The sequence below is a fragment of the Astatotilapia calliptera genome, chromosome 19 (assembly GCF_964374335.1).
Source record: "Astatotilapia calliptera chromosome 19, fAstCal68.1, whole genome shotgun sequence".
NCBI lineage: Eukaryota > Metazoa > Chordata > Actinopteri > Cichliformes > Cichlidae > Astatotilapia > Astatotilapia calliptera.
This window is the reverse complement of record NC_137440.1, coordinates 19,642,777-19,669,786: the sequence shown is the minus strand read 5'-3', so window position 1 is coordinate 19,669,786 and position 27,010 is coordinate 19,642,777. Positions and strand designations below refer to the sequence as shown.

The window sequence follows — 27,010 nt, the reverse complement described above, 5'->3', positions numbered from 1 at the left end:
GCATAAGCAAGTGTACAAGCTTTAATTTGATGTCGCCTATGTGCTCCCTTTATGTAGTTTTTATTGAGCAATATTGAGCAATTTGCTCTTGGAATTGCATAAACGGTCTTCATTTTAAAAAGAATTGCTTGTCCAGATGCTTTCACGAAGTCCAGAATAGAATATTGAGATCCTAATTTTCTCCAACAAGATGAGCAGAAAACCCTTCACGCTAATTGTATTTAATCTTTTATATGCTTATATAAGAAATGTAGGTCTTATGAGCACATAATTTTTGATTTTGTTGCTATGGCCCTAACCCTTAGTTCATATTTTAAGAGATATTTTAATCATGGATTACCAACATATGGCAAATTCTTTAATAGGCATTTATCCCTTTGTTGACAACCGCACGTCAGTTTCATTCTGTTGTGCAAAGTAAGTTGGATTTTGTTAATATAATGTTTTTCTTAGCTCAGCAAGGCTAAGGAGTATTAGCTGTGTTATTTGGTATAATAAAATAATAGAATATTTTAACTTTTGATAGTATTTTCTTGACTTAGAAACACAGAAAAAGGTTTGTGACATTTACAAAACGTTTGTATCTGTTTGAAAAGTAATAATTAGCCATAATTACCACAGTGAAGGTGTAAAAGTAGCCACTGACTTAGAAGCCAGATACTTTAGGTAAATGGGGGGGAAAAAACCTGACTGTCCTTATGTTATCTCTGCAGCCAAACGCACACTACTCCACCAGTATTTTTCTTTCCACCTTTACACTGGCTTTCATCGCAATGGTGCAACCTACCATGCTACTCATCTGTATCCCTCCTCCCCCTCCTGCTGCTCCCTGTCTCCTGCTCTAGGTGCCTTAGAGGAGCCCCGTTCTGCATGAATGTTTGTCTGTGTGTGAATAGTTGTGGTGAAATTATAACAGACTGCTACAATACAGAGTAATAAATACATGGTAGGACAGGACATGCAGGGAAGGAGAAGAAGAATACCCACCCATTCTGTAGTGCCTTTGGCAAGAAGATTATGAGTTTAATTGTCATTATCAGGGCCTGTTACGTAGTGCTTGTACATTTTTTTTATGTATAAGCAAATTGTTTTAATGTTAAATATGTCTATTATAATTCAAGGTGATGGTGAAAGGCATAAACATGTAGACTTGGTTTTTCATATGGAAATATCAGCCTTATGACTGCTGAAGGCTGGTGGCAGATGCAAGATTAGATTCAGTTGCTTGTGTGTGCTGTTTACCAGCGGAGACGTTTGTGAGGCTGCTTATGGAATTGGACTGAATTTTGTTTTGCACTGTCACTTGACACTGATTTATAGCAAGTTCTCGGAATTAATTCCCAGGTCACATCCAGAGGATATACACTCCTTTCTTTTATAGTGGCGGGTCTTTCACATGCCCCTAAAATTGTAAATTCCTTCATAGTTTAGATCAGTTTGAACCAAAAATCAAACAAAAGTGAACCTTTTGTTGAACCAAAATCTATCTAGAAGTAGTAAATTTCTCTGAATTTTTCAATGGGCAAAACTGTGGAAGAATTATTGACGGGGACCTGTAGGTGCTGCTTTCTGTAGTGTAAGACAGAGGTGTTGGTTGGGAGTGTCAGCTGTACATTTCTCTCCCTGTAGCTACAGTACTGCCTGCCCAAAGGGCTGCTCTTATTTCTGATGACTGGAAATTGGCAAAAATACCTCAAATCCTAACCAGATAAACCTTAAAACTCTCCCTTTTTCTTACATTTTTAATTTGACCTAGCTATAAAGTTCAGTGAAACCATCCCACAGTTTAATAATTCAATGCATTTAAGTTAATGAATAACCATGTTAATAGATATAATTACTGACCAGCAATAGACACGTTTATGATTGTTGCAATTATCAAGCAGCCCTAGTACTTGTTTATGGTTGCTCTGTTGGCCTTTTACTGCTGGAAAAATTTGAAGTTTGTTTTATTTAGCTTCATCTAATCGTAGCCCACCGTAGGATAGTTGTCAAGTGATTCTAATCCTGGAAGGGACCCACACACAAATCTGAATTTCAGAACCAAATTGCACATGTGCAGAAATCTCCTCAAATTCTATTATTTTCCATTTATTTGGTGGAGTTCTTCTTCTGTTACATGTGAATGTTTCAGCCCCCAGATTGTTGCTGGCAGCTATTTACTAATGGAGCAGAGTAAGACGCCATAATGAAGAATCTGTTGTGACACTTCAAGTCTCCCCTGCATTTATTCATCTCACCTCTGCCACATCCTTCTGGATGATCCCCGATTAGTAGCCCCGCTGCTTTCATTGTCCACAGCTGCCTCCTCGCATCACTATTGTCCTTAACACCTTGCACGTTTGCATGCATCGATGTGTGTTTACGTGCATGTGTATTCCAAAACGGCGACAGTATGACTCACAGCAGTTGCGTCACACGCTCAATATAGCAGGGCCAGAGGGTGGGGGTGAAAGGCGTGGGTCAGCATGTGTATCTATAAGGAAAGGGTAAGGACTTCCTCTCCAGCTCAGCATGCACAATGGCTTCTGGAGTAGTCAAGGTTGTGACTCCTCTGGAGTGACACACAGCAGGGCGTGATCTTGCTTCAGGTCTGAAAGGGGCGGGAAGGGTCGGGCAGGAAGCGGCAGCCTTTTCTGTTCATTCAGTTGGAGCTCAGCCTACTCACGTAAGGTTTTCACTCCTGGCGAGTATTTCCATAGTCAGGAGCACAGGGTTTCCCCCGAGAAATTGGTGATTGGACGGAACGTATAATGTGGATGATCATTTAGTGCAGCTTCCAGTGCTGAATCTGACTAACCCTGACATATCTCGTCTCTAATTACCGTAGCTTAGTCTCAATAAATGTTTGGCATATATGGGGTAATGACTCTTCCCCATGAACTGTAATTCTGTGTGATTTAAAAGGCGTACTGACTTTGTCTAACATAACTGGAGACCTTTTATTTACTTCCAAAGTACAGCGAGAAGGAAAATTGTCCGAAAAGGTCACCGCTACAGCTTTATCAGCAACTTCACAGTAAAACCAGGATGTTTGCACTCACAAGCCACAGGATAGGATGAAGATGACCCTGCTGAAGGCCACAAGCTGAAATGCACTGCTCGCACTTCAAAGTTATTCTTTACTTTATACTTGAAGTGTCAGTACAGGCAGTTTTGAGTCATGTGAAGCAGCCTGCTCCAGCAACAATATACTGTGGGAAGCCTTGGAGTAATATACTGTAGGAGCATCTGCCAAGTTATTGCATAATAACCTGGAACAACCTGGAACCTGCTATAGTCTTAACTAGAGTTGCGATGAGCCAGCCATTACTGGAAGGTGGTGAAGCTCAAAAGATAAAATATACAGCCTACGTTGTTTCCGTCAGCTCACAAAGAGATCGGAAGGGGCAGTTTGTTTTTGCCTCTTTGCGTGCTTCTTTGATCTTCCTCGTGTCCCCTTACAGGATCACACACTACAGTCTACACACTTGCCCATATACATTTCTCATGAACGGGTTATCATTTTCTCCATGGACAAAATTAGAGATCAGCTATGGAGCTATTGACTGCAATTGACCTCAAAACGGAATTTAATTAGGTGTATAAATCACCAGCGTTCGGGTACCAGGGGATATTAGACAATCTGAGCTCATTTAAATACCTAATCTCATTCTAAAGTTTATTATTGTAGCCTTAGTTAAACGTCAGCAGAGATGGCCACAGGAAAGGTTTGTCACAGCATTACTCATTCTTTCCTTTTTTTTTCCTGTCCATCTACTTCTCTGTGCCCTGCAGTACCTGGGACATGTGGAGGTGGATGAATCCAGAGGCATGCACATCTGTGAAGATGCAGTAAAACGGTTGAAGACGGTAGGTTTCACTAGAAATATCTTCTGTACTTCCAGGAATGAGGCTGCTATTTCCTACTTGTATCTTCTTTCTTTCACCTTTTCCTCCATTACTTTTCTATTTCCCCAACATCCTACTGACTTTTCCTAAAAACTATTTCTAAGGTAGCCCTCCTTTAGCTATCATTACTCTCCTTCCAAGAGTTTTATCATTGCTTATTCCTACTTAGCTTTCTAGTACATAGAGGCCCAAGTGTGTCGATTGTTCTCCTGTCTGGCTCTCTCTGCACACTCTCAGCCAGAGCAGGTCAGCATGTACTTCCTGCTGGAGCAGATTCCGGCGGAGTTGCGCAAAAAGGAACAAATTCCAGTTTGAGGAGCAGGAGGAGGGGAAGGACGGGGAAAGCAATGGCGCTATTGCTTTTCCACGTTGTCAGTTGTTTGCCAAGGCCCCACCCAGGTCATAAACTCTTCGGTGCAAAAGAGGCTGATTCTCTGTAGTTGGGGCCAAACCTGAGTCGGCAGGTCTGCTGCTACAGTCAGCCTCTGTATGATCGAGATGACGTCATGCGCAGACGTAAATTTGATTCCTTTGCCAGCAATGGTAATGAATCTCCCGCTCGACGTGTCTGCTGACAGCTTTTGGTTTCAGTTTGAGGTGACTCAGAATAATTGAGAATTCACACCCTGTTTCACTTGTTATCAATGCCTCTTCTTCTCACTATTGTGAAAAAGCGGCTCTTAGTCGAGCTCAACAAACTACTGAAGACTGCTTGAGCTGTGAGAACCCTTTCTTAAAATGATTATACAGAAAAACATGCTAGTTGAAATGCAAGACAAATAAGAGAATGTGCACTCACACGCAGTCTTACAGTTATATGTAAGGGCCTTTCTTCTCACTTTTGCATACTGACACTTTGTTATATTTTTAGAAAACACAACAGACATTCTACACGCTACTTGTGGAGGAAAATGTTTGACATGAAACATACGTGAGCACACATTTGCTTATATTTGGATGCAGCTGTCGACATTCGCTGCACAGCATGCACACTGAGATGGAGCTCATAGTGGGATAATGTGTACGCACACAGGGCGAAGTGCACCCAGAGGCAGAGCAGACAGACATGCTGCATGCCCTGCAGCACACTTGTTCTCTTAGTGTACAGAAAATGCACAAAGGTCGACTGCAGATACAACACACATCAGTGTCGTGCACACACTGGTGCTTGATGAGGTCACGTGGTTAACACGGAGCCCGAGGCCGCGAGCTCTTATTGAGTTACAGTCGTTTTAACAAGGCCGACAAAATGGAGCCAACTCAAGAGGAGAGGCGGGTGTTTCTGCCTCCCGTCCTCCTGCAGGCTGCGACTGTCTGACCCTCCTCAGCCTAATGACATTTCCTCCCCTGTCTCCTCCGCTGCTGCTCGCCCTCGCTTTCCTCACTGGCCAAAAGCCTTATGTGTAAATGGCCAGATGCACGGCTTCATTGATCTGCAGGATCGGTATTTTACACCAACACTCTCAAAACTATGTATTTGCAAAACTATATTTTGGGAGTGTTTAGAAAAACCAAAACGTTTGTTTGTAGTTTAACTGCTGCCATTATATTCTTGCTAAATGTTGAGCTCTGGCCTAGATGTGGCACTTTACCTGTGCCCTGAATGGCTTGTCTTACAGGAAATGCCGGAAAACAATCTGCCACTGGCTTGAGAACTGCTAATGTGTTCCAACATAGTGCCTGTCCTTCCCAGTGGCAGGGATGCAGATCTGTTTCCCCTCTTCCTCATTGTAGTGCCGCCGTCTTGAGGTGCACATTGTTGTTGTGTTCCTTAGGGTTGTCCCATAGATTTTACATAGTGATACTAAGTCTTCACAGTTAAAAAATTCATAATGCAGGAGGATTATTATTCTGGCATTAACATTCATCACTGGAGCTCAAAGCAGTGGAGCAGCAAACAGAAATGAGTCTTGCTGTACTGTGTCAGTCTGCCCCTCATTTCCATCATTCTTCTTCCATTTCAGTCAGTAGATGAGAGTAGGTTTGTAGTGTTTGTAGCCTGCCGTACTGTGACCCCGTGATGCAGCATACGAAGTGTGCATTTTGCTGAGAAAATGAGGTTGGAGTGAAAGGTTCTTAATGGATGGTTTGAAACGCAGCCCATGATGCCAGGACAAGTCTGCGTAAACAGCCTTGCAGAGAGCAGCCCCCTGATGCCAATGATCCACGTCAAAGTTAAGGTTGTCAGAGGAGACCAGGGCGACCCTTTAAACAAAAATACAATTAGCGAGGCCCTGATACATCCAAGTTCATCCTCACTGATGCTTTAATAAGCAGACTGTTGCCAGGCAACAAATACAGTCCCTACCATTGGAGAGACATGCGAGTTAATATTGCTCTATTTCCAGAAACTAATAACTAAATTGGTCAGAAACCAGGCTCCACACCTGTAGGCACTTAATATCTGCTCCTGGTCGATGAGGGGAGGCTGTTTTCTGAAAGTCAGCTAACTGCAGCCACGTTACCTATACAGTCAGCCAACATCGGCACAAAGTCTTGAAACGGACAAAAACCAATGACAACAAGCTGATGTGCCGTGAGAAATAACTGCAGAGAAAGAAATGTGTTTAGATGCCCTTGAATGTGCACTGTGCTTGAGGGTGTATGTTGGTGGTCCAGCCTTTCAGCCGGTGTGTGTGATTGCAAGTGTGACAGCCACAGCTCTGAGGCGACGCCGCTGCATTCCCAGCAGCCTTTGGGACGATAATAAGAGTTTTCTCACAGCTTTTTGACCCGTGACTCACATGGGAGGAGGTGGGGCAGAGGCGAGTGGAGAAGAAAGCTGCACTGCACCACCATCAACCTCCACGCTGCCTTTTTTTTTTTTTTTTTTGTTCCTGTCATCGTGACATCACTTCCTGTCGTTGTTGGCCAGCAGCCTGGGGATTTGAAGTGTATTCTGAGTGAATGTGTGAATGTTTTTGCTGTTACTCAGGAGATGATAGTGCGTTGGCGTGTTACCTCTGTGCAGACTGGGTGAGGCACTCCACGAGGAACTGCTGACACATTTAGAAGACCTAGTTGCATTTGGGCATGAACGCCCAGTAGCCTGAGGATGTATCATTGACGGTGGACCTAAAACAATTAAAATATGTGCTTTCTGTGATGCAAACTTTTAAAGTACTTCCTGTGCTAGCCTCCCCCACTATTAATATTCTGGTCTCGGTGCCATTTTTTTTTTAATTTTTTTTTTTAAACCACAAACCTGATCTCATGAAGGAAAAAATAAGTAAATAAGCCACATATCATCAATAATAATCCACTGTCCAGGATTAAGAGCATGCTGTCTTGCATTAGAGATTTCTTTCATCCTTGTGACAAATATTGTAAGGTGTGAGCTGTTGCAGAAAGCAGCAGCTTGACCGATGTTGCACAAGCTGTGCAATACGTTGTTACACATCCTGTTGGTGGCTACCGTTGTTTTGAGGGCAAAATGACTTTAAACCACCAGTTGGGTGTGACAATGAAAGGTTGTAACTGTAGGCAGTAGTTAAAATACTCAATGTTCAACGTATTATTATTTTTTATCTACAGCGATCATGTTGGCTACACAGCTTTGTTTTTATTTTTTGTCTTGTTGGAATCACCTTCATCTATTTAAAAACTACCCTTTCTGCTCGCAAAACTCCTCCGATTCACTTTAGTTCCATCTCACTTCACACATTGAATACTTGAATGTTGTGTTACCTTTTTGTTGGTGCTTTTTTTTTGTCTTTTTAAGCAGGTTTTTAATGCAGAGAAATGCCTCGAAATCCTCCTCCCTCCACATTCCTCTTAACCCTTTAGAGATTTTTTCCCCCTAACCATAGCATACTAATACTAACTTTGCAGGCTTTGCTATCATCAGCATGTCTGTGTGGTTCTCTCAAACATAAATGTAAACACGCTCACACACACACATACCCTAACAATCGCTTAGCTCATTCCAAATGAATCTCCAGTTCTGGTTAACATGTTAAATCATGCATTAACATGGCGCTTGGAGTGCCGTCTCCACCATGGCTGTGTAACAGGAGCGGAGTGGTACTCCTTTTCAGAGCTTACGGGGAGGCGAGGAACTCTTGGGGAGTGGGTGAAAGAAGAGGGAGGGTGGGGTGGCTAAGACTAGGCCAGGTCTGGTTTGGTTTTTTTGATGTGGTTGTGGAAGCCTAAACATGACTCCAGACTCAGACTGACCATTGAACAGTCACAGGTTTGACTCAGAGGTCAAACTGCTGTCAGTGGGAATTTGTTTCTGTCTGCTGAACAACAATGCAAAGTGTCTCGATCCGGGAATCAGAGGGAAAAAGAACGAAAAGGGATTCAGGAATTTCACGTCCACAGACAGAAACCTAATGATCTGCCATCTTTATCACCTCTGTTCAGACGGCTCTGTACGTTTTCCTGGGTGGTTTTTCTGCCTGTGGAGGTCTTGCTTTCAGGGGTATTCTTGCTTCCATTGTGGTGTTACTAACAGTAATCATCAAACACATCATCGAAACATCTCTCTCATTGTGGAATCACATGGAGCTACTTGATCCATTCCCTCACCCACTCACTCTCACACATAACCCAGCTTCACCAAAAATAAACCAAATCCAATCCTTTACTTTCGGCTCCCGACAATTTTTAGACTTCCTAGGTAACATTTTCATGCCTTGTTCCTCCTTCCACCTCCTCCGCCCTTCTCACCCACCCTCCCCTTTTTACCATATCCACTTCCAGGACAGGAAATTCTTCAAAGGATTCTTTTCAAAAGTAAGTTATTGCTTTGTGTGTCTGAGTGTGTTTCTCTTTATTATTAGCATCATCATTATTATTATTATTTTTCTTCCTCTCACACTTCACCCTTTGATCACATCTGAAGGCTGGAAGAAAACACACAAACACACGCGTTCATAATACAGGGGGAATCTGTCTGGGGAGAGACAAACGTAATGATGCATGTGGCTGTGAGCAGGTGGGGCGGTTTAGGCTGGGGCAGGGCACTTTTCTGTTGTGTGTTTGTGTGTGTGTGGTATTAACATGCGTGACTCTCTCCCTTCAGCTCTTCTTCCTTGAACCAAGAATAGAACAATGAACAGTTTTTTTGTGAATGAACATTTCCTTGTTTATTGTTGTTGTTCTAACCAATGGGGTTCACTGTCGAATGCATCAGGGCACAAAAATCTCATATCGACTTCTTTGCTTTAAATTTGGGTCCTACGGTGTGACACCCCCCCCCCCCCCCCCCCCCTCCAAAAAAAAAGAAAAAAAAAAAGCAACAACTCCTGACTTGTCTTCTCTTTTGTCTTTTTACCTGCTGGTTTCTATGTATTTACAGGTGTGTGTGTGTGTGTGTGTGTGTGTGTGTGTGTGTGTGTGTGTGTGTGTGTGTTGACTGATATATATATATTTTTTTCTTCCTTACCCCTCTATGAGAAGGTTCCAAGGAATAACACAAAGGGAAGTAATCTTGAGGCATGTGGAAAGATTGAAAAAGTTTCCTTGTTTCTTAACTTATTCCATCCCTGTCGTGTGTTTTCCAGGCTGGGAAGAAGCCTGTGCGAGCTGTGTTGTGGGTGTCGGCAGATGGTCTTCGTGTTGTAGACGACAAAACAAAGGTAATGAGTCCCTCCGGTCGCCTGTCGCACCTTGATCAAAAGGAAAGAACAGTCGGAGGAATTACGAGTAGCTTTAGCAGCTGTAAAGGTGGAAGCTGCTGAGCTTCAGCAGTGAATAAGATAAGCTACTACAATTGTAGCCTAGTGACCTCCAAAAGGCAGATCACTGGAAATATGTACTTAGTGCACCTGTAGATAAGATTCAGGTAAACAGGGTCATATTACAGGTTCCACTGACACCTGCTGGAAGTAACTGGTACTGCATGCATCAGTTTGTTGCCAGACAACAGCCTCAGACTGCCAGTGCTGATGGTCTTTTGTGGTTTGTGTGGAGATTATAACATGGAAAAGAAAATACATTTTTCCCATCTATTTTTCTTTGTGCCATTGATTACTAATAAACCCTTTGCTAGCAATTTCATGCAGGTGAGCACAGAATGTAGTTTAAGATAAGTTTAAGTTAAATGCACCATGCATGTGTTAGGTGAGTTAACTATGCACTGCATGTAACTTGACTAATTTTGGTTTTCATAACATTTTTCTAGCTAACAATTTACTTCTTGGGGATAATTGTTAAAGAATGCTACCAAGCTGGTTTTTAAATATTTTAAATGAGAAATAATGAAGGAGTAGAACATTTCCTTTTGTGGAAAATAACTAATTTGTGAGAAAGTACTGCTAAGAAGTTCTGCATGTACTGTACTACCCCTGTTGATCTTGTCTTTTCTATAATTGTATTGCCATTTGTCTAGATTATGCTTTATTAGAATTAATGTATTAACTGTGGCAAGCTTCCTTCCAAGCATCCTTCTGAAGCTGGATGTAATTAGTTCCATCTTTTTGGGCTCGTTTTCATTCAGTTATTATTTACTGTGAACATTTTCAGCCCATGTTTTCAAATGGTAACAGAGTGTCTTAACTACAGGTGTTTATTTATATAGCACCAAAGCAGCAACAATATTAAATACAAAGCACCTTGCATGCAGACTAGAGCAGCCATTTATCAAACCACTAACCTTCCGATTATTAGATGACCTGCTCTACCCCCTGAGCTACAGACACTCCAGTTTTGGAAAATTTGGAGTGGCTGAGAGAATCTTGATGATCAGAAAACCTCCTTTGAGCAATAAAATCACGGCATCAAAAAATAATAAGGTTGTGTGTGTTTTTTGCAGGACCTGATTCTGGACCAGACAATAGAGAAGGTGTCATTCTGCGCTCCAGACAGGAATTTTGAGCGGGCATTCTCTTACATCTGCAGGGATGGCACCACACGACGCTGGATCTGCCATTGTTTTATGGCCATTAAAGACTCAGTAGGGACTCCTTTTTGTAACTGCAGTTCTATTTTCCTGATTCATAATCACTGACAGTGAACATTAAAAATGTTGGAGTTCATATTCAGAGGTGTACGATTAACCTTTTTTTTTTTTAAAAGACCGTCATATCCCTGAATCACTTAGGTTAGATGGCCGTTTTGATATCACGCACTTCAGTGTGCTTTTTGAATTGTTTCTCTCAGGGAGAGCGTCTCAGTCACGCTGTGGGTTGTGCGTTCGCTGCTTGCCTGGAACGAAAACAGAAACGGGAAAAGGAGTGTGGGGTCACGGCAACCTTTGACACTAACCGAACCACTTTCACCCGCGAGGGCTCCTTTCGTGTTACTACAGCAACAGAAGCAGCAGAGCGGGAAGAAGTCATGAGGCAGCTACAAGATGCTAAAAAAGGTCTGTATCTAGTTGTGTTTTTCCCCGTCCTCAGGATTAGATCGACCGGTTTGTCTTCCACACAATTTAAAAAAAGGTTTAATAGTTTATTGACTTTTTAAAAGTTTATGATTATATTTTAAATGAGATGTATGATAAACCAGCACAGCTCGAATCAGCATATAGTAGTTTGATGCTGCTTTACATAACCTCTTTCTTTTACAAAGCCATGGCAGCAGATTAGCGGCTCCTTAAAATGCCTTAAATGTACAATAGCTAATATATAACCATTCATTTGAAAGTTTCCCCCTCGCACCAGTCTCAGATTTGTAATTTGACTCAGAAGGTCGCTGTAAAGCACCCAAAAAAAAAGAAAACATCAAAAGAAGATGGAAGGATAGGCAACTATTCCCCCCCTCCCCTCCCCGCCCACCACCCCTGCCCACCCAACCAGCAATCTGAGCCATGGTCTTAGTAACCTTCATCACTGACTCTATATTCTACTTTCAAGCTCTTTTGTGCCTTTCCCTTGTTGCATATATTCCTCTTGTATGTTATTTATTCTTGCTGTCCTACTATGTACATTTTTATTACATTTACATTTGATGTACAATGACAATAAAAGGCTTTTCTATTCTATTCTAAGATGTTCTCAGACCCCTACACCTGCCATTCTCTGTGAGGGGGTGTAGTGTTGCACAGTGAATTACAGATGTAGATATGATTAAAAAGCATGACTGATTAAATCGGCACATGTCACAAGCTTTAATTTGTTTGTGATTTCTTACCACTGCAGAGGCCTGTTGTCTAAATGTTGCGCATCTCTTACAGCAGAGACAGAAGTGAAGGTTGCTGGGAACTCTGCAGCAAGTGTGACAAACTCGTCAGTCCACCAGACGGGCGGTTCACCGTCCCCCTCATCGTCCCCGCCTCTTTCAGTGCCCATGCTGGGACCTCAGGCGATACCCCGCAGACACGCACCAGTTGAGATTCTCCACAGGCAGAGCTCCTTCAGAGGCTTCCCGGCACTTAGTCAGAAGACATCTCCCTTCAAACGACAGCAGTCACTGCGCATGAATGACCTGCCCTCCACTATGCAGCGCAAATCTGACTTCCCCATGAAAAACACAGGTGAGTCCAACTGTTACTGCCCTTGCAAATATGCACAATAAAATACTTCTACCATGTTCTTATAGCATATAAGCTTATGCTGACCTTTACCTCTTTTCTAATGTGCACCTCCTCCAGTCCTTGAGTTAGAAGGAGAAGGTGACAGCATCAGTTCACTGTGTACTCAGATCGCCACGGCCTTCAGTGGACCGCCAGAGGATCCCTTCTCTTCAGCGCCGATGCCTAAACCGGCTTCATCCCCACAGTCTCCTGTAGCACCGGGTAAAAACCTGTAAAACTTTCCGATCAGCTGTGTGTACTGTGAGAAGATCTGAATGAATCTGCATTTAAATAAATAAATAAATAAAATAAAAAAAGTAGTAGAGAAATAACTTTGCTGTTTACTGGTAAAAGGTTATATTTAGTTAGATCCTGTTGCAAGTTAAAGATTATTTTTAATACTAAACACACAATTAAGTGAAAACAGATAAGATGCTTAAAGTGGACCTATTATGTTTGTTTCATTTTTTAAATTAAATAATTTTTATTATTTGACTATACTAGAGTAGCTCTGTATGATTCACAGCTCAAAATAATTGTTATGTATCAAACCATTTTAGCTCTTTTCCGCTTCCTTTTAATCTAAATGTATTCTAATTGGATGCCTCTTGTAATCAGAAGGGTTGATCAGCAAGCGAGCAGAGCTGTGCGACTGAGAAGGCCTTATTAGGGATGGTCAACAAGGCATTTTCAACTTGTTGATGCTGCTCACTGGATGTTTTATATTTTTGGACCATTCTCTGTAAACCCTAGAGATGGTCATGTAGAAAAATGTCAGTAGATCAGCAGTTTCTGAAATGCTCAGACCAGTCTGTCTGGCACCAACAGCCATGCCAGGTTCAGTCACTGAACTCTGTCATCATATGACAAAACATAAGAAAAAGTATAATAGGTCCACTTTAACTATTTGTTTTTTATGGTTTAGCTCAATCAGCTGGTGATTTTGCATTTGCCAACTCAGGGAAATATAGAAGCACACACTAAAACCCTGGTTATTCACTTTTATGATCAGTGTTGTTTATTTCTCACAGTTTGGCTGAATTTCCCTGTAATTCTGCTCTGTAGAAGTTCAGCCAGTTTCCAATAACTTGATGAATGTGTTGCTTGCAGTTTAAATTTGCAGTTGGAGAATGTGTGGCTGCTCATATTTTCTCATAACTTAGTGAATAACATTTATTTTGCGTGCAGTTTATGCCTCATTAGACTGCTAATTAAATGCAGAGTAACATTGTGCATGTCCAATGGACATCATCCATTGCACAGGCTTGCTTGTACTAGCTTCTGTCTCTTATTTGCTTTAGTGAATGGCACAACTCCTGCCTTCCCTGCTGCCACTACTGCTAACCCCTCAGTTCTCCCCCCTGCTCTGCCCGCTCGAGAAACTAACCCATGGGCTAAAAGCCCTGCAGGTGCAGCGGCCTCAGCACGGACAGGTAAGCAGCTCATCAAAGGGTTTGGATTGAGAGTTAAAATTCAATATAATTCTTATAAGATCAGTCTAATGTGATGAGCAGTTTTTTCTAGTTAAACTGAATATGTGGGAAGAAGACAAGATTTGATCAAACCATTCAAATTTGTATGGCTTGCTTAAAAGGTGGTGTGGATTACTACAGATTAGCACATAGTAGGATCTGTCTTCTCTAAGGAAGAAGTGATTTTTATTAGAGTAGTCCCTAAAACATCTTGTCTTGCTATAGAACTGCTCTCCTAAATAGTACAACCCAGCAACTAAAGGGCAGATGTGGGGTAAGTTAGCAGCCCCCGGTTATTTAAAGCAGATACAGGTGAGGTATCCAAATCTTTTGTAGCACTTTAGAGCAAGAGAACAGGGTGGGATTATGATAAATAAAGATTTTAAAAATCAGACTAAGAATGAATGCATTCATGGATCATTTAACTCAAGGATTAAACTTGGAAAAAGTGTTTTTCTTTCAGGTCTTTAAAAGGTTCTCGTTCATTCTTGCTCACAGATATCAGTAGCACGATCAACTTTTATTTTGCCTGATACTCTTTTTGCCTGCCTTTGCTTCTGTCTCACTGTTGCAGTGTCTCGTGTTTTTTCCGGTTAAATGTTGGGTCGAGACTCATTCTTGTACTTTCTGCTGACAGGAGGTGACTGGTCAGCTCCTACTCCAGTGATCGTAGTGCCCCCCACGTCTTCTCCAGCTATTTCCTCCCACAAACGCACACCTTCAGAAGCAGACCGGTGGTTAGAAGAAGTTTCCAAATCTGTCCGAGCCCCGCAGCCCAATCCAATCCTGGCAACTGCCTCGCCTCCTCCCCAGCCGTTCGTTGCCCCTGTGCCGATGCCCGTGGCTTCTGTACCTTCTGGTCCCCCAGTGGCTTTTTTGCCCTCTATACCCCCTCCTGTGCCCATGTTGCCCCCTCGCCAGCCTGCCTTCCACGCTCAGGCTCCAGCCTCCCACCCGATGGCTAATGGGCTGCCGTTTCCTCAGCCCAGCGTTCCTGTGTTTGGCATCACTCCTTCACAGATGGTGGCTAATGTGTTTGGCTCAGCCACACAACCCCAGCCGTTTCCCGGCCCGGTCTCCACGACGCCCCAGCATGACGCTCAGCCTGTCAGTAACATCAGCCCATTCATCAAGCCTCCGCAGTCCACCACGGCAATCCCCGCTCCCCAGCAGCCATCCAGTGACAGTGTGACCTTTAACGGGGCGGACAGCTGGGCTGCACCATCTCGAATCGCTCCATCCTCCCCATCTATACAGCCTCCCCCGCAGCAGGAAGATGCCTTTGAGGCCCAGTGGGCAGCCCTGGAGGGCCGCTCACGCCAACACACCACACCCTCCCCCACAAATCCCTTCTCTACTGAGCTACAAAAAACCTTTGAGATCCAGCTCTGAACACTAAGATTGAAGTTAGAAAGAACTGGACGTTAAAGACTTGGATTGGTTGAATTGACTAATTGACTAGAGCTCAGAATGTTGTTCTGCCTCTCTCGCTCTGTTTTAGTGGAAAATCTCAGTGGCGGCAGGGGGAGGGGGTGAAGCCTGTAGAGAACAGCAGGCAAATCAGAAGGGAGCAGAACCCTGCGTGACATTGAGAGAAGAAGGCAAAAAACAAAAATGAAAAACAGGGTGTATCCCCCTTCTCCCCCTCCCTGAGGCATTTCATTGGCATTGTCTGTATTATTTTGTTTCTGCTGTGGAGCGCAAGGTCGTCATAACTCTGTGGAATATCTGTGCCGAGCCACTCCCCGCAGCTCCTCCACCTTCCCCAGGTGTGGCAGCTTCCTTCACTACCCCAGGCGTGGCAGCTCCCTTTCACAAAGTCCAGTTCCTAGCGCCCCCTGTTGGCATGACAGAGGAATGCAGCAGTACTGAGAGAACTCAGCTTCCAGAATCTTAAGAATAGAGCGAGACGATGCCAAAATCTTTATTTTTATGCATTAAGTATATTTTAAATAGCTTTGGAATCTAACAGAAGAGTTGTAAGTAATCTTGCCAAAGGCACAGGCTAGCTACAATGAATCGAGTTTATGTTTGTGTATACAAGAAATGATCGTATATATTATACAAAAAATATATATCTATAAAGAATCTATACTGTACACAAAGCTCACGGCAGTGCTAATTTTTAATGTGATGTAAAGAGATTTTGTGAAGGGACAGCTGCTTTACTTTTGTGTTTATTTGTTTTATTTTTGAAGACAAGTCTCTTTATTGCCATCTGTTGCATCCCGTGATTGATTGTTGCTGCAATGATACCCTATTTACAGTGAGATGCTTTACATCCAATGTGGACCTAGCGATGGTGGTGGTGCCCGACTGGTTGCCTCTCTTACCTGTGCTCAGTTTTTGACAGTTTAACTTCTTCTTCTGTCTTTATTGTCATTATTTTTATTTTCATTTTGTGTGGTAACTATCTTATTTGTTTTTATTTAACACTGTAGGATGTGTCATCTTGTTTTTAATCCACCTCTTTATTTTTTTTTAAGTTTTAAGTTGGTAATTTTAGGGGGTTTTTTTGTTTTGTTTTTTTCTTTTTAAAAAAAGTTTTTTATGCACAAGCACTAAAGTAGATGATTCGACATCACCTCCCAGGTGACCTCAATCGCCGACGGTTTGTCAGTTGTGGTACTGTAGGATCTGAGAAGCTGCATGCTGACTTACCCTGACCTCCGTTAGACGGCTGTTGTTCTGACGGGCAGCAGAAAAATGCAGGGAGATATTAATGGTTTCTCTCACTGTCTGATTTTTTTTTTTTTCTCTCTGTCATGTTTTATTTTTTTAAATCAAACCTGTGAATATGATCTATTCTCTGATCTATTTTTCCATTTTGTAATTATTTCATTACTTCGTTCCACTTCTTTGGAAAAATACTGAAGCTAAAAGATTGAATAAATTTATGGTGGTAGAGGAAAAAGTGGTGTGTGTTCTTGATTATAAGCAATATACACTATGTGAGAAATCTCTTAACACGAATGACTAATTATGAACTTCTTAAATAATTAAGTGAAATTATATTCATAGATTTATTTAAAAAGAAAAAGAAGAATATTAATTGGTTTCAGGTTGTAAAATTGATAATTTGTCTTTTTTTTTTTTTTTGTATGATTAAAAATCGTGTCTTTGATTTAATGGGTAGTTGTTTTTTTGACAAAACATACTCTTTTAGCAATTAGTTGCCACTGTAGCAATGTAATATTAAATATTAATTACAGAAATGTGTGAAAGCTGTTGGCAATCACCTTACAAGTGCTCGCACCCAATCAGCACTGCCAGAGAGCTAAAATTCTATGGGCTCCACTGGTCTGTTATTGGTCCATCCCCCCAACAGGTGGCGCTGCAGCTTCATATAAATGCACTCTGGAAGAGATGGACGAGCACAGCAAACAAGTGTACATGTGAGATAAAGTGGCGTTGTGTTGTTCGAAAGTGTAAAGGTAAGCTGCAGAATACGTGGGATGATATGTACGGTGCTACTTTGCGCTTAAAAATTAGCGTCCAGGTTGCATTTAAAGAACGTATTGGGGCTGAAGAGCTCACAAGCTAACCGGTTAGCTCCAGCAGCTAACCAAGCTAACGTTGATTAAACTTTGCTTTGACTAAACTGGAGGACAGTAAACGGGATTAGAGGCAGAACGCAATTCGCGGTACGCCTTGCATTTAAAAGTGATAGACATTTGAAGAACTGAATTTATCGATGTTTATTTCAGCTGAAGCTACGTCGCAGAGGGAAGCTAGCAAAAGTTGTGTTAACAAACGGTATAGTAACAGCTGGCTGCTTACCTGATCGAGAGGTGTTTGCTCTTTGTAACAACTAACAATAGCTGTTTTTTGCTTTGCAGTGATCTTATAACTCTAGCCTATCCTTACAAACCAGTGTCAGCTAAGTTGACCGATGTTACGCTAAATTCGCCCTTGTTTTGTCCCCCAATTTCCCCAATAATCCTAATCCTGTTTTAGGACCCGAAAGGACACGTGCAAATATATAATGGCAGGATTACCATCAAAAGCTGCAGCTACTAACTATACATGAGTCACGCTTCATTTCTTTTTATTTTGTAGGAAAATGGGAGCAAATGTTTACTGTAACATGTATTGCTTGGAAGACGCCATCTGGTCTGACCACCTTTATTCTTAAGTAAATTCGGAACTCTCTTAGTCAGGCTTTGTTGTCATTTCTGTAAATATTCTTCAGACATAGTTTTGTTCTTGAAGGACATTCAAAGCTCGTATTTGGATTTTGGCTGCGTGGTGTTCAAGTCTGTCAAGATAATCCCACACTGCTTCAATGTTAAGGACAAAACATGACTACTAGTTTTCCATTGTTTTGTTTTTGTTTGTTTTTTTCTAACCACGTATGTTTTTATTGCACTGTCAGTGTGTTTCAGATGATTGTCATATTGAAAAATGAAGCCGTTGCTAAAAAGATCCTTTTTAGATGGCATTGAATGGTAGATCAAAATCTTTTGAAAATGAGTAAATTGCAGCTAATGTCTAAATTAAAACTTTGTATTACCTTAAAGATTGGACAACATATGGCTCAAGAGCGCTTAAAATTTACTGCAAAGTCTGGCTTCTTGGAATAAAAAAATAACCAAACATGATTAACTTGGCCATTGATTTTCTGGATTTTGCATGTTGATGGGCAGAGATTGATGGTGTGAGGATTATCTGTCTGCTTTAAGACAGTAAAAACCTAGACATAGATCTGTTTATGAAGGGTATTTATAAAATAACCTGTCTTTGCTGGTTTTGTTCCAAAGATGCGCGTTGTCTGTCTAAATTGCAACAGCTGGGTTCACTGATGCAGGAAAGGTAGGTCATCTCCTTTGTTTTTGGTGTTGTTGTTTTTTTGTTTTTTTTTTTGTTTGTTGTTGTTTTTTTTTCCCAATTTATTTTAACAGACAAGCTGAATAAAACTTGCAGATCGTCTCACTCACTGCTTCTACTGTGTTTTTGTCTCTAGGTTTGAACTTCAGACTGATTAGGATCATTACAAGTCAGCATGTCTCATCGAGGACCTTTAACCGCTGTCGTAACGGCAGTACTAGGGGCAACCTTGGGAGGGCTGCTCATATGGCGGGTGTATCGAACAAAAAGGAAAAGGTTACCTTCCATCCAGAAGGTCGCAGAGTCCTTGCACAATCTTGAGGAAAAGTCCACAGAGGTCACAGCTGTGGAGTGTACATGCATACAGCCGCCACATGTTGTGAAGGATGAATTTCAGACTGTACAGTGCCAGACCACACTTCCTGCCCGGATCCTGTCTTCTGATCACCTGCTGGGAATCAAACCAGTGATTGTGACCTCTGAAGAAGAATGGCAGCAGTTGTGGCCAATAATGCAAAAAGAACTGTCAGTCTTCCCTGTGCTGGGATTTGACTGTGAATGGGTAAAGACCTCCGCCGTAAGAAATACCTTTTCCATGTTTTTCCATTTTTTTTAATTTATTTTTTTTAAAAAAGGAGAAAAATCCACCTAAATGTAGAAGAATAATTGGCCATGGGGTTCAGGGTTCAGGTTGTGAGGAATTCCTACTTTTTCCCTAAAAGCTGACAACAAGATAAGATAACTCTGTCATTGCACAGTCATACATAATACAATGACATTGGAAAACTGCCCTACGTTGGCACTACATATAACACGATACGACACATCACAACGCAACACAACACAGTATATTAACTTAGTAATAAAAAAGTGTATTAGTATTGCACACTGTTATTATTGCACATTAGACATGAGTCTATTTGTTCGGGTCCTCAGCAGCCTGAACCTCCTGCCAGACGGCAGCAGCTTAAACACCCGGTGTCCTGGGTGTGTGCAGTCCCGTAGGATGCTGCGTCCCCTCTTAAGACAGCGAGTGCTGTACAGGTCCTTCAGGGAGGGAAGAGGATTTTTTTTTTTTTTTTAATTTATTTTTTGGGCCATATTGATGACCCTCTGGAGTGCCTTTCTATGTGCTGTGGTGCAGCTGGAGAACCACACACCGATGCAATATGTCAGCACACTTTCAATGGAGCAGTGGTAGAAGACTCCTTCAGGTCCATTTTTCTGAGGATTCTCAGAAAGTGGAGACGCTGTTGGGCCTTCTTTAAAACCGCAGGGATGTAGAGCTCCATTGGAGGTCTGTGTCTGTGCACAAGCCTTTTAGGATGTTGCTGTAGGCTTTATCCAGTGTGTTGTTTTTTTTGTTTTTTTTTCTCCCCTCGTTGCACATTTAATATGTTGTTCAAATCTGGGGAATACTGACTAAATCAGCATGGTTGAAGTCCCCAGCTATAATGTGCACTGCATTTGGATGGGAATTCTGATTGCTCCTCCATGGCCGAGTTAGCATTAGCATCGGGTGGTACATACACGGCCGTTACCATGACAACAGTAAACTCGCGAGGTATGTAGACGGGTCTGCACTTCAGTCAAATATTCCAAATCTGGGGGACAACGGCTGTGTACAGTTTTTGTTTTTGCACCAGCTGTCATTGGTGTAGATGCATAAATCCCCTCCTTTGTTCTTGCCAACAACCAAACACCTTGAGCTTTACAAAACATTAATGACATTACACAATTGTGGTGGATTTCTTCCCTTTTAAGCATCATCCATTATCATCACCTCACACAACTGTCTCTGTGTTTTCTGACCCAGCTGCTGTTGTTTGGATACAGGTGTCTGCTAAAGGCAAAGCCGCTGTGGTCTCCTTGCTACAGATGGCCTCGTACTCGGGTCTGTGCATCCTGGTGAGGCTGTTACCGTTTCGCAGCAGTCAGCAGCCTTTCCCGCACACATTAATGGAAGTTCTCAGAAACCCACACATTCTTAAAGTGGGAGTTGGTTGCTACGAAGATGGCAAGCGACTGACACGTGACTACGGTTTGTCGCTGACGTGTACGGTTGACCTGCGTCACCTTGCCTTGCGACAAAAGTAAAAAATTATTCTGCTCTTGCTTATAATCGAAACTATTTGTGTCAATTGCAAATACACACTTTTTCTTTTTCTTTTTTTTTCTTTTCCCTTCTCCCTTTTAGGCAAACTTCAGTAAGTAACGGACTCAGTTTGAAGTCACTGGCAGCAGATGTGTTGAAAATCTCTCTAGACAAATCTCCAGAGGTGCGTTGCAGTGATTGGGAAGCAGATCAGTTGACAAAGGAGCAGGTGGGGGTCTTACTGTATTGTAAATACTATACTTGTACAGACAAGACGCTGGTTTCTTCTGCCATGCCAAACTAATCGAACAAAAACATGTATTGTCAAAATAATTTTCTTTACCCCTTCGCTCGCTCCAGATGACTTATGCTGCTAGAGATGCCCAGGTTTCCATTGCTCTCTTCCTCCATCTCCTTGGCCTTCAGTCTGAAGCCAGTCCCGCCTCTTCCAGTGGGAGCTCTTACTCTGAGCTGGCCTCCCGCTGCCAGGGTCTGGTCGATGTGCCGTTCAAGGGCCAAGGAGATGGAGATGACAGGGCAGGTGATGGAGACAGGAAGAGGAGGGCCAGGTCGTTAGGCTATGAAAACCCAGAGTCTGGAGATCAGCAAGTCTCAGACCCTCGAAAGAATCACAAGAGGAAATCGCTGGGTGCCGGGTATTCCGCCAGGTGAGTGTTATTAATGACAAAGAAGCTCATTCTTAGATGAGGATGAGCAGTTGTTTGTTTTCCGCTGTTACTGTACAGTGAGTTTGGGGCATCGTTTGCACAGGAAAATATGAATGTAAACTGCTTTATACTGTGTCTCTCTGCCTGTTCCAGGAAATCTCCCCTCTATGATAACTGTTTCCTCCATGCACCAGATGGCCAACCCCTGTGTACCTGTGACAAGAAAAAAGCCAAATGGTACCTTGATAAAGGAATAGGAGGTATGCTGGATAAAACCCTCTCTATTGCCTTTCAGCTGTCCTAAGTACAACCTAAATGTTTTTCCCTTTCATGTCGAGTCTCACTCCTTCCAGCAGCTGCACAGATCTCTTTATTTTCTTGGCTCTCAGTGACTCTCTTTAAACAGCCAGACTTGACGTGCGTTGCTGCACCTGCAACAGCTCCTTAGAATATCCTGTTTTACTTTCCTGTCTTTCTAATTTCATTTTTTAAATTATTGTTGCTTTACATTTAGTTGGTTATTTATTGGTTCTGATGCTTATTCTAAGTATGAATGTTTGCAATTAGATGCTTAAATATTAATCAGGTTGCTGTAGACCACATCCTAGGGTTTCTGAGGTGTTTAGATTTACCCAGTAAGTTCTCGTGTTATACCTGGTGCACAGTGTCACGCTTGTCGGCAGCATTTCAAATAGGATTTGACTATGAAAAACTCTTAAATGAATATACAGTATTTGTGATTTTGTTTTTTGTATATACTAAAGGACTTGCTATGAGAAGGCAATGGTCAGGAGCATCCTTCCTTACAAAAAGCATGCTCTTAGTCATTACTTCACAGCAACATGAAGCCTGCTTTGATTTCAAACGTGCAATCCAGGGCATAGGTCAAGGGTCTTTTATTTGTTTGTTTTTTTTTTTTCTTTGAAAGTGATAACTCAAAGAGGAAGTCAACGACGTGTGTTTACTGGAAGGCTCTGGAGTAGCACTAGTGGCCACCAGTATAAAGTGTATAGATTTGTGCATTTTAAAAAAGTGTATTAGTATTAATAGTGTGAACTATACAATGTGTGTGTTTTTTGTTTTGTTGCTTTTTCTTCTCAAACTCTGTAAATACTGTTATGCATTTGCATCCCTGTGAGGTTCAAAGAATAGCCTGAAAACCCGATGCTGTTCTGTTTGTGATGCAGTGCTCGAGAGTGAAGAGCCTTTTATTGTGAGGCTGCTGTTTGAGCCGTCGGGACGTCCTGACTCGCAGCAGGATTACTACCTGACTGCCAAGGAGAATCTCTGTGTGGTCTGTGGAAAAGCAGATTCTTACATCAGGTTTGACACACTTATTCGCTTTGAAGTTGATTTATATTGAAGGTTTACTTAGAACTTGTTCTGCTTGTCTGATCTCAAGCACAGAACCAATAAAACAAACAAATTTGCTTGACAAATGGCAGTTTGTTCTGAACTTCAGAAGATCATTTGTGTTGTTTAAGTATAAATGTCTTATTTTGTGGTGCCACCAAATCACTGCAGACGTGATTAACATGCATCTTTGTTTGATCCTTAAGGAAAAATATTGTGCCGCATGAGTACAGACGGCATTTTCCCACAGAGATGAAGGACCACAACTCCCATGACATCCTGCTGCTGTGCACCAGCTGCCACGCTGCCTCCAATGTACACGACAGCTTCCTGAAACAGCAGCTGGCTGAAGAGTTTTCTGCCCCTCAGGGCTGCGAGGAGGGAGTTCGGATCTTTGAGGACTCTGATCGACGGAAAGTACGCTCGGCGGCTCGGGCTCTGCTCACTGCCGGGGAAGGACTCCCCAAACAACGGCGAGAGGAGCTGCAGGCTTTAATCAAGAGTTTCCTGAATTTGAATGACGAAGAGGGGGCGATGGAGGAAGCGCTGCAGCAAGCGGCCAATTTGGAGACTAAGTGAGTTTAAACTGATACGTGATCACACGTCAGTTATGGTTGTCTTAATGATACCTTAAATTATTTTAATACTCTAGCGTTTAGGTTTTAAGTAAATCTGAGCACTGCTGATGTAACCAAGCAGTGACTGCAAAAAAACCATGAGCTACATCTCAGACTCTACAGAGTTGGCATGTTGAATGTTAAAGCTGTGACAGGACAATTAAAAAAAGAACAAGTATGGCTTGTTTGGAAGGACAGTCGGGAGCAAGTCTCTTCTCACTAACAAAAACGTGGCCGCATGGTTTGGGTTTGCAAAGTTGCATCTGAAAAAGCTACAAGACAAAGAGTGTGCTTTGAATAGATGAGACTAAAGTGGGAGATGTTTGTCCATAATCGATGGACAATATCAACACAAATACCTTGTACAAACTATGAAGCGCAGTCGTGGAGGGGTGATGATTTGGGCTTGTTTTGCAGACCCAACACCTGAGGATTTTACAGTCGCTGAGTCAACCATGAACTTCTCTGTATACCAAATAACATCAGATGTGAGGCCATCTGTCCAATAACTAAAGCTAGGCTGAAACGGTGTCATGCAACAGGACAACAAGCCCAGAGATTTTTAAGTGGTCAAATAACAGAAAAATGCACAGATGTAAGACGAATAAGGAATTTATTTATACTTTTTGTGAACCACTTGTGCAAAGATGTGTACTTGCCAATCACAGGCACAGTGAAACATAAGTGTACAGTCACATTTAACTTCACTTAGTTCCCAGTTTAAATATGCTAAGAAGCATTCATAATTTAACAGCCCACTCAGTGAACCAAATTATTGGTTGAGTCCTAATCATCACTGTACGTTTAAACAGCTGCATGTAGTGTATCATGATCATTTTTGCTAGTATGCGCTCTCTCTGACCGCTCCTCTCTCCTCTGAAGGATTTTAAACGAGGCGTACGTGCCTCACGGTCTGAAGGTGGTGCAAGCGCACGCTGAGCAAGGCCTGCGGGGACTGATGGTCCTGGAGCGTCGCTGGAGGTTGCATTTCCTCACCACCATGCAGCCTCGCCACCTCCCTCCTCTGTGGTCCATCAATCACAATCACAGCAAGTTACTTCGCAAATACGGAGAGGACCTGCCCATTAAACTCAACTGACTTTCCATCTCCAAGAAGGGCACGACTGACCTCGCACCTGGATAGGAAACCTGGATTTTACTCTTTTACTTTGAAACTCAACAGCCACTCCATCAGTTTCTCCAACCTGCTTTTTCTTTTTTTTTTTCTTTTTTTTTTTTAGTGAGCACGTGAACGCACTAATTGAGCAGCAGGGATGGAAATGTTATAGTATGTGGCTGCTGTCAGGACCCCACTGGGCAAAGAACATTGATGCCAAATTCCAGTAAGAGTAACTGACCCTACCTGTGGAGAGAAATCTAGGTAAAACACTAACCTTACAATGTCGTGGACACGTTGTTCGCATGTGGACTTTTTTTATTTAAACAAAACAAAAACAAAAAACCAAACAATCATAAATCTTGAACAGATTTTTAGAAAAGGCTGCTGCCTGCTACTTTATTCTTGACCTCCAGCTCCACCCCCTGTGGGTCAGCAGCTTATTATGAATGATTTGCTTTGCAGAGAGATGGTTGTTTTTATAGGACCTTAAATTATTTGGCTCTCCGTCCAGTTTAAGTTTTCATTCTGTTGTCTGGTTTAGGTCAATAGATGATAACTGAATTTCCCTGGGAATGCCATGAAGATAAAATCCATCTTTGCTCAATTTCCTTTTTTTTTCAAAGATGAGTTAGTCAAGGTGTTTCTGGGCTTGAATGTATTGCGTCTGTGGTTTTGTACACTTATCGCAGCAGGGGAGACAAAATGTAAGTACAGTTGGCGGCTTTCACTTGGTCATTTATTTAAACTCCTGCTTATGTCGTGGTGCCGATTCTCCGGACGGCTGGGACCTCTCCATGGCGTGTGTGAACGTGCCTCTTAACCCCTAAACCTAACTGGAGACTGTGTCGGGACATGAGCTCGTTTCAGTTTAACAGCGACGTCGTTTCACAGATTCCAAACTGCACAGTAAAGAAAAGCTGCCAACTTGGACGTGATGAAGATAAATTACAAGATTTAACCCTCTGCAAAGCTTTAGAGTATAAGAAATTTACCTTATGGAAGCAGCTGCATTATATTTATTCATGTTTTCCTGTGAATGATACAGTAAATAAGTGATGTTTATTAATCTTATGAGTTATTGAACACACCTATACCCTCCATCCACTCCCCACCCCCCCGAAACAAGACACAGCCACATTCATTTGTTTATTTCTTACAAAATCACAGTTTAATAAATAGTCTGTAAAAATGAGTACAAAAGTGGTTTTCTTAACATTTCATATATGAATCACTCGTGACTTTCAGGTCAAAGGAGTCTTTAAGTGGATTTTCTTTTTCTACAATCTAGTTTTGCTGAATTAAGGCCTCTTGATTTTGGCATCAGAAACAATCTGTCAGTCAAATGTTTTGTATCTGAAGTTGAATTAGTTATGAGCTCCCCTGGTTTCACAGTTCAGTCAGGAAAATTAAATAAAACACATTTACAAATAAATAAAATGGCTCAACATGCAGAATCCCTTTATCCTAAGACGCTGACAAACTAAGCATATTTCTAAAGGTCAGTGTTTGACACTGCAACAATAACAATGGCACATGATGCTGCTTCATCCAAGGGGTTTCCATCAAAGTTGACTTTTCATTTCTTGGGTGCCCTTGATTTATTAACATGGACTGACTTTGGGGAATTATTTCTTTTTTTTTTTTTTCTTGAAGTAAATTTTGGTGGAATTACCCTTTGAAGAAGTCTAGCGGTGATAAAGAGTGCAATCCTGTGTTATGAAAAACACTCTGACATCTTTACTGCATTACAGTGAAAACCTCTGAGGGTGGAAACACACCTGAAGATTCAGTTTAAGTTATTAGAAAGCCTTTGCTTTTAATTGGGGGGTATTCTATTTAATGAATTTTGGGAACTACTTTGAAAGGTGACCGCTAACTTGGCTTTAGCAGCACTGGTAGGCATTTACCTTTGGACATAACCAGGCTAGCTGTTTCTGCTATGGACAGGCCTCATGCTAGGTTAGCATACATAGACTGTATATAAAAGAAGGCTGTAGTTTCAGGCTCACTGCAGAAGCACCTTAAACCTGCATTTTCATTTTTCTTTTCAGTGGCCTGCAAGGGGCGACTCTTGTGCTTGTGAAAAAGGTCTGCTTGTACAGAAGTCAATTGGAAAAGTGTAGAAGCTTCTTTCTGCCACTGAAAATTTGAGGTAATCCTACCTTCAGTGTCAAAAGACATTTGAGGCAATAATCTGAAATTTTGACTTGTTTTTTTTTTCTCCCCTTGACTTAGAAAATGGTCCTCAGCCTCCTTGATTTCTGCCTCCAGTAAACACTTTCCTGATGAATTTATGGGCTTAACTTTAGGTAATCATCCCAATTAGCAATCATAGGGTGCCAAATCAGTCCCTATCTTATATTTCACAGTGAGATCTGTCCCATGTTGTGGTACCTGGGTTAAAAATAACAAAACAAAAACACTGAGCTAGAGGCTTAAGAAAATAAGGCTTCACAAACAGTGCATGTGTCAAATTGCCCATGTCCGTCCTTTATATACAGTCTATGTT

At 41.9% G+C, this 27,010-nt stretch overlaps 2 protein-coding genes across 10 annotated transcripts in view; both read left to right on the top strand.

Moving 5' to 3' along the window:
- Positions 1-15,351, top strand: part of numb (NUMB endocytic adaptor protein) — a 43,394-nt gene extending 28,043 nt beyond the window's left edge. The window contains exons 3-11 of one of the 6 annotated variants that reach the window (XM_026151230.2): positions 3,778-3,852; positions 8,596-8,628; positions 9,399-9,473; positions 10,649-10,789; positions 10,996-11,200; positions 12,014-12,310; positions 12,428-12,571; positions 13,651-13,782; positions 14,459-15,351. In XM_026151230.2, coding sequence (XP_026007015.2) covers positions 3,778-3,852; positions 8,596-8,628; positions 9,399-9,473; positions 10,649-10,789; positions 10,996-11,200; positions 12,014-12,310; positions 12,428-12,571; positions 13,651-13,782; positions 14,459-15,213 — 1,857 coding nt within the window. In that variant the 3' untranslated portion in view covers positions 15,214-15,351. Of the gene's footprint in view, positions 1-3,777; positions 3,853-8,595; positions 8,629-9,398; positions 9,474-10,648; positions 10,790-10,995; positions 11,201-12,010; positions 12,311-12,427; positions 12,572-13,650; positions 13,783-14,458 lie in introns of all 6 variants that reach the window. The other 5 variants (XM_026151229.2, XM_026151232.2, XM_026151231.2 and 2 more) reach the window with 5 other exon arrangements.
- Positions 15,352-17,115: 1,764 nt separating this feature from the next.
- exd2 (exonuclease 3'-5' domain containing 2) lies at positions 17,116-25,693 on the top strand. 4 transcript variants are annotated; one of them, XM_026151923.2, is made up of 10 exons: positions 17,116-17,255; positions 18,582-18,633; positions 18,785-19,210; positions 20,485-20,741; positions 20,846-20,972; positions 21,104-21,411; positions 21,565-21,671; positions 22,599-22,734; positions 22,971-23,339; positions 24,264-25,693. In XM_026151923.2, the coding sequence occupies exons 3-10, from the start codon at positions 18,824-18,826 to the stop codon at positions 24,478-24,480; spliced, it is 1,908 nt and encodes a 635-aa protein (XP_026007708.2). In that variant the 5' UTR covers positions 17,116-17,255; positions 18,582-18,633; positions 18,785-18,823; the 3' UTR covers positions 24,481-25,693. The 4 variants fall into 4 exon arrangements, with proteins under 4 accessions (XP_026007708.2, XP_026007707.2, XP_080149855.1 ...); XM_026151922.2 differs by having other exon boundaries at positions 18,785-19,225; XM_080293729.1 differs by lacking the exon at positions 17,116-17,255 and adding an exon at positions 17,263-17,465 and having other exon boundaries at positions 18,785-19,225.
- Positions 25,694-27,010: the final 1,317 nt, after the last annotated feature.

Coding starts and splice junctions, on each gene's coding strand:
- exd2 (XM_026151922.2), top strand. CDS start 18,824: ATGTCTCATCGAGGACCTTTAACCGCTGTCGTAACGGCAGTACTAGGG. Junction 21,672..22,598: donor CCTTGATAAAGGAATAGGAG/GTATGCTGGATA, acceptor TTTGTGATGCAG/TGCTCGAGAGTGAAGAGCCT. Junction 22,735..22,970: donor AAAGCAGATTCTTACATCAG/GTTTGACACACT, acceptor TTGATCCTTAAG/GAAAAATATTGTGCCGCATG.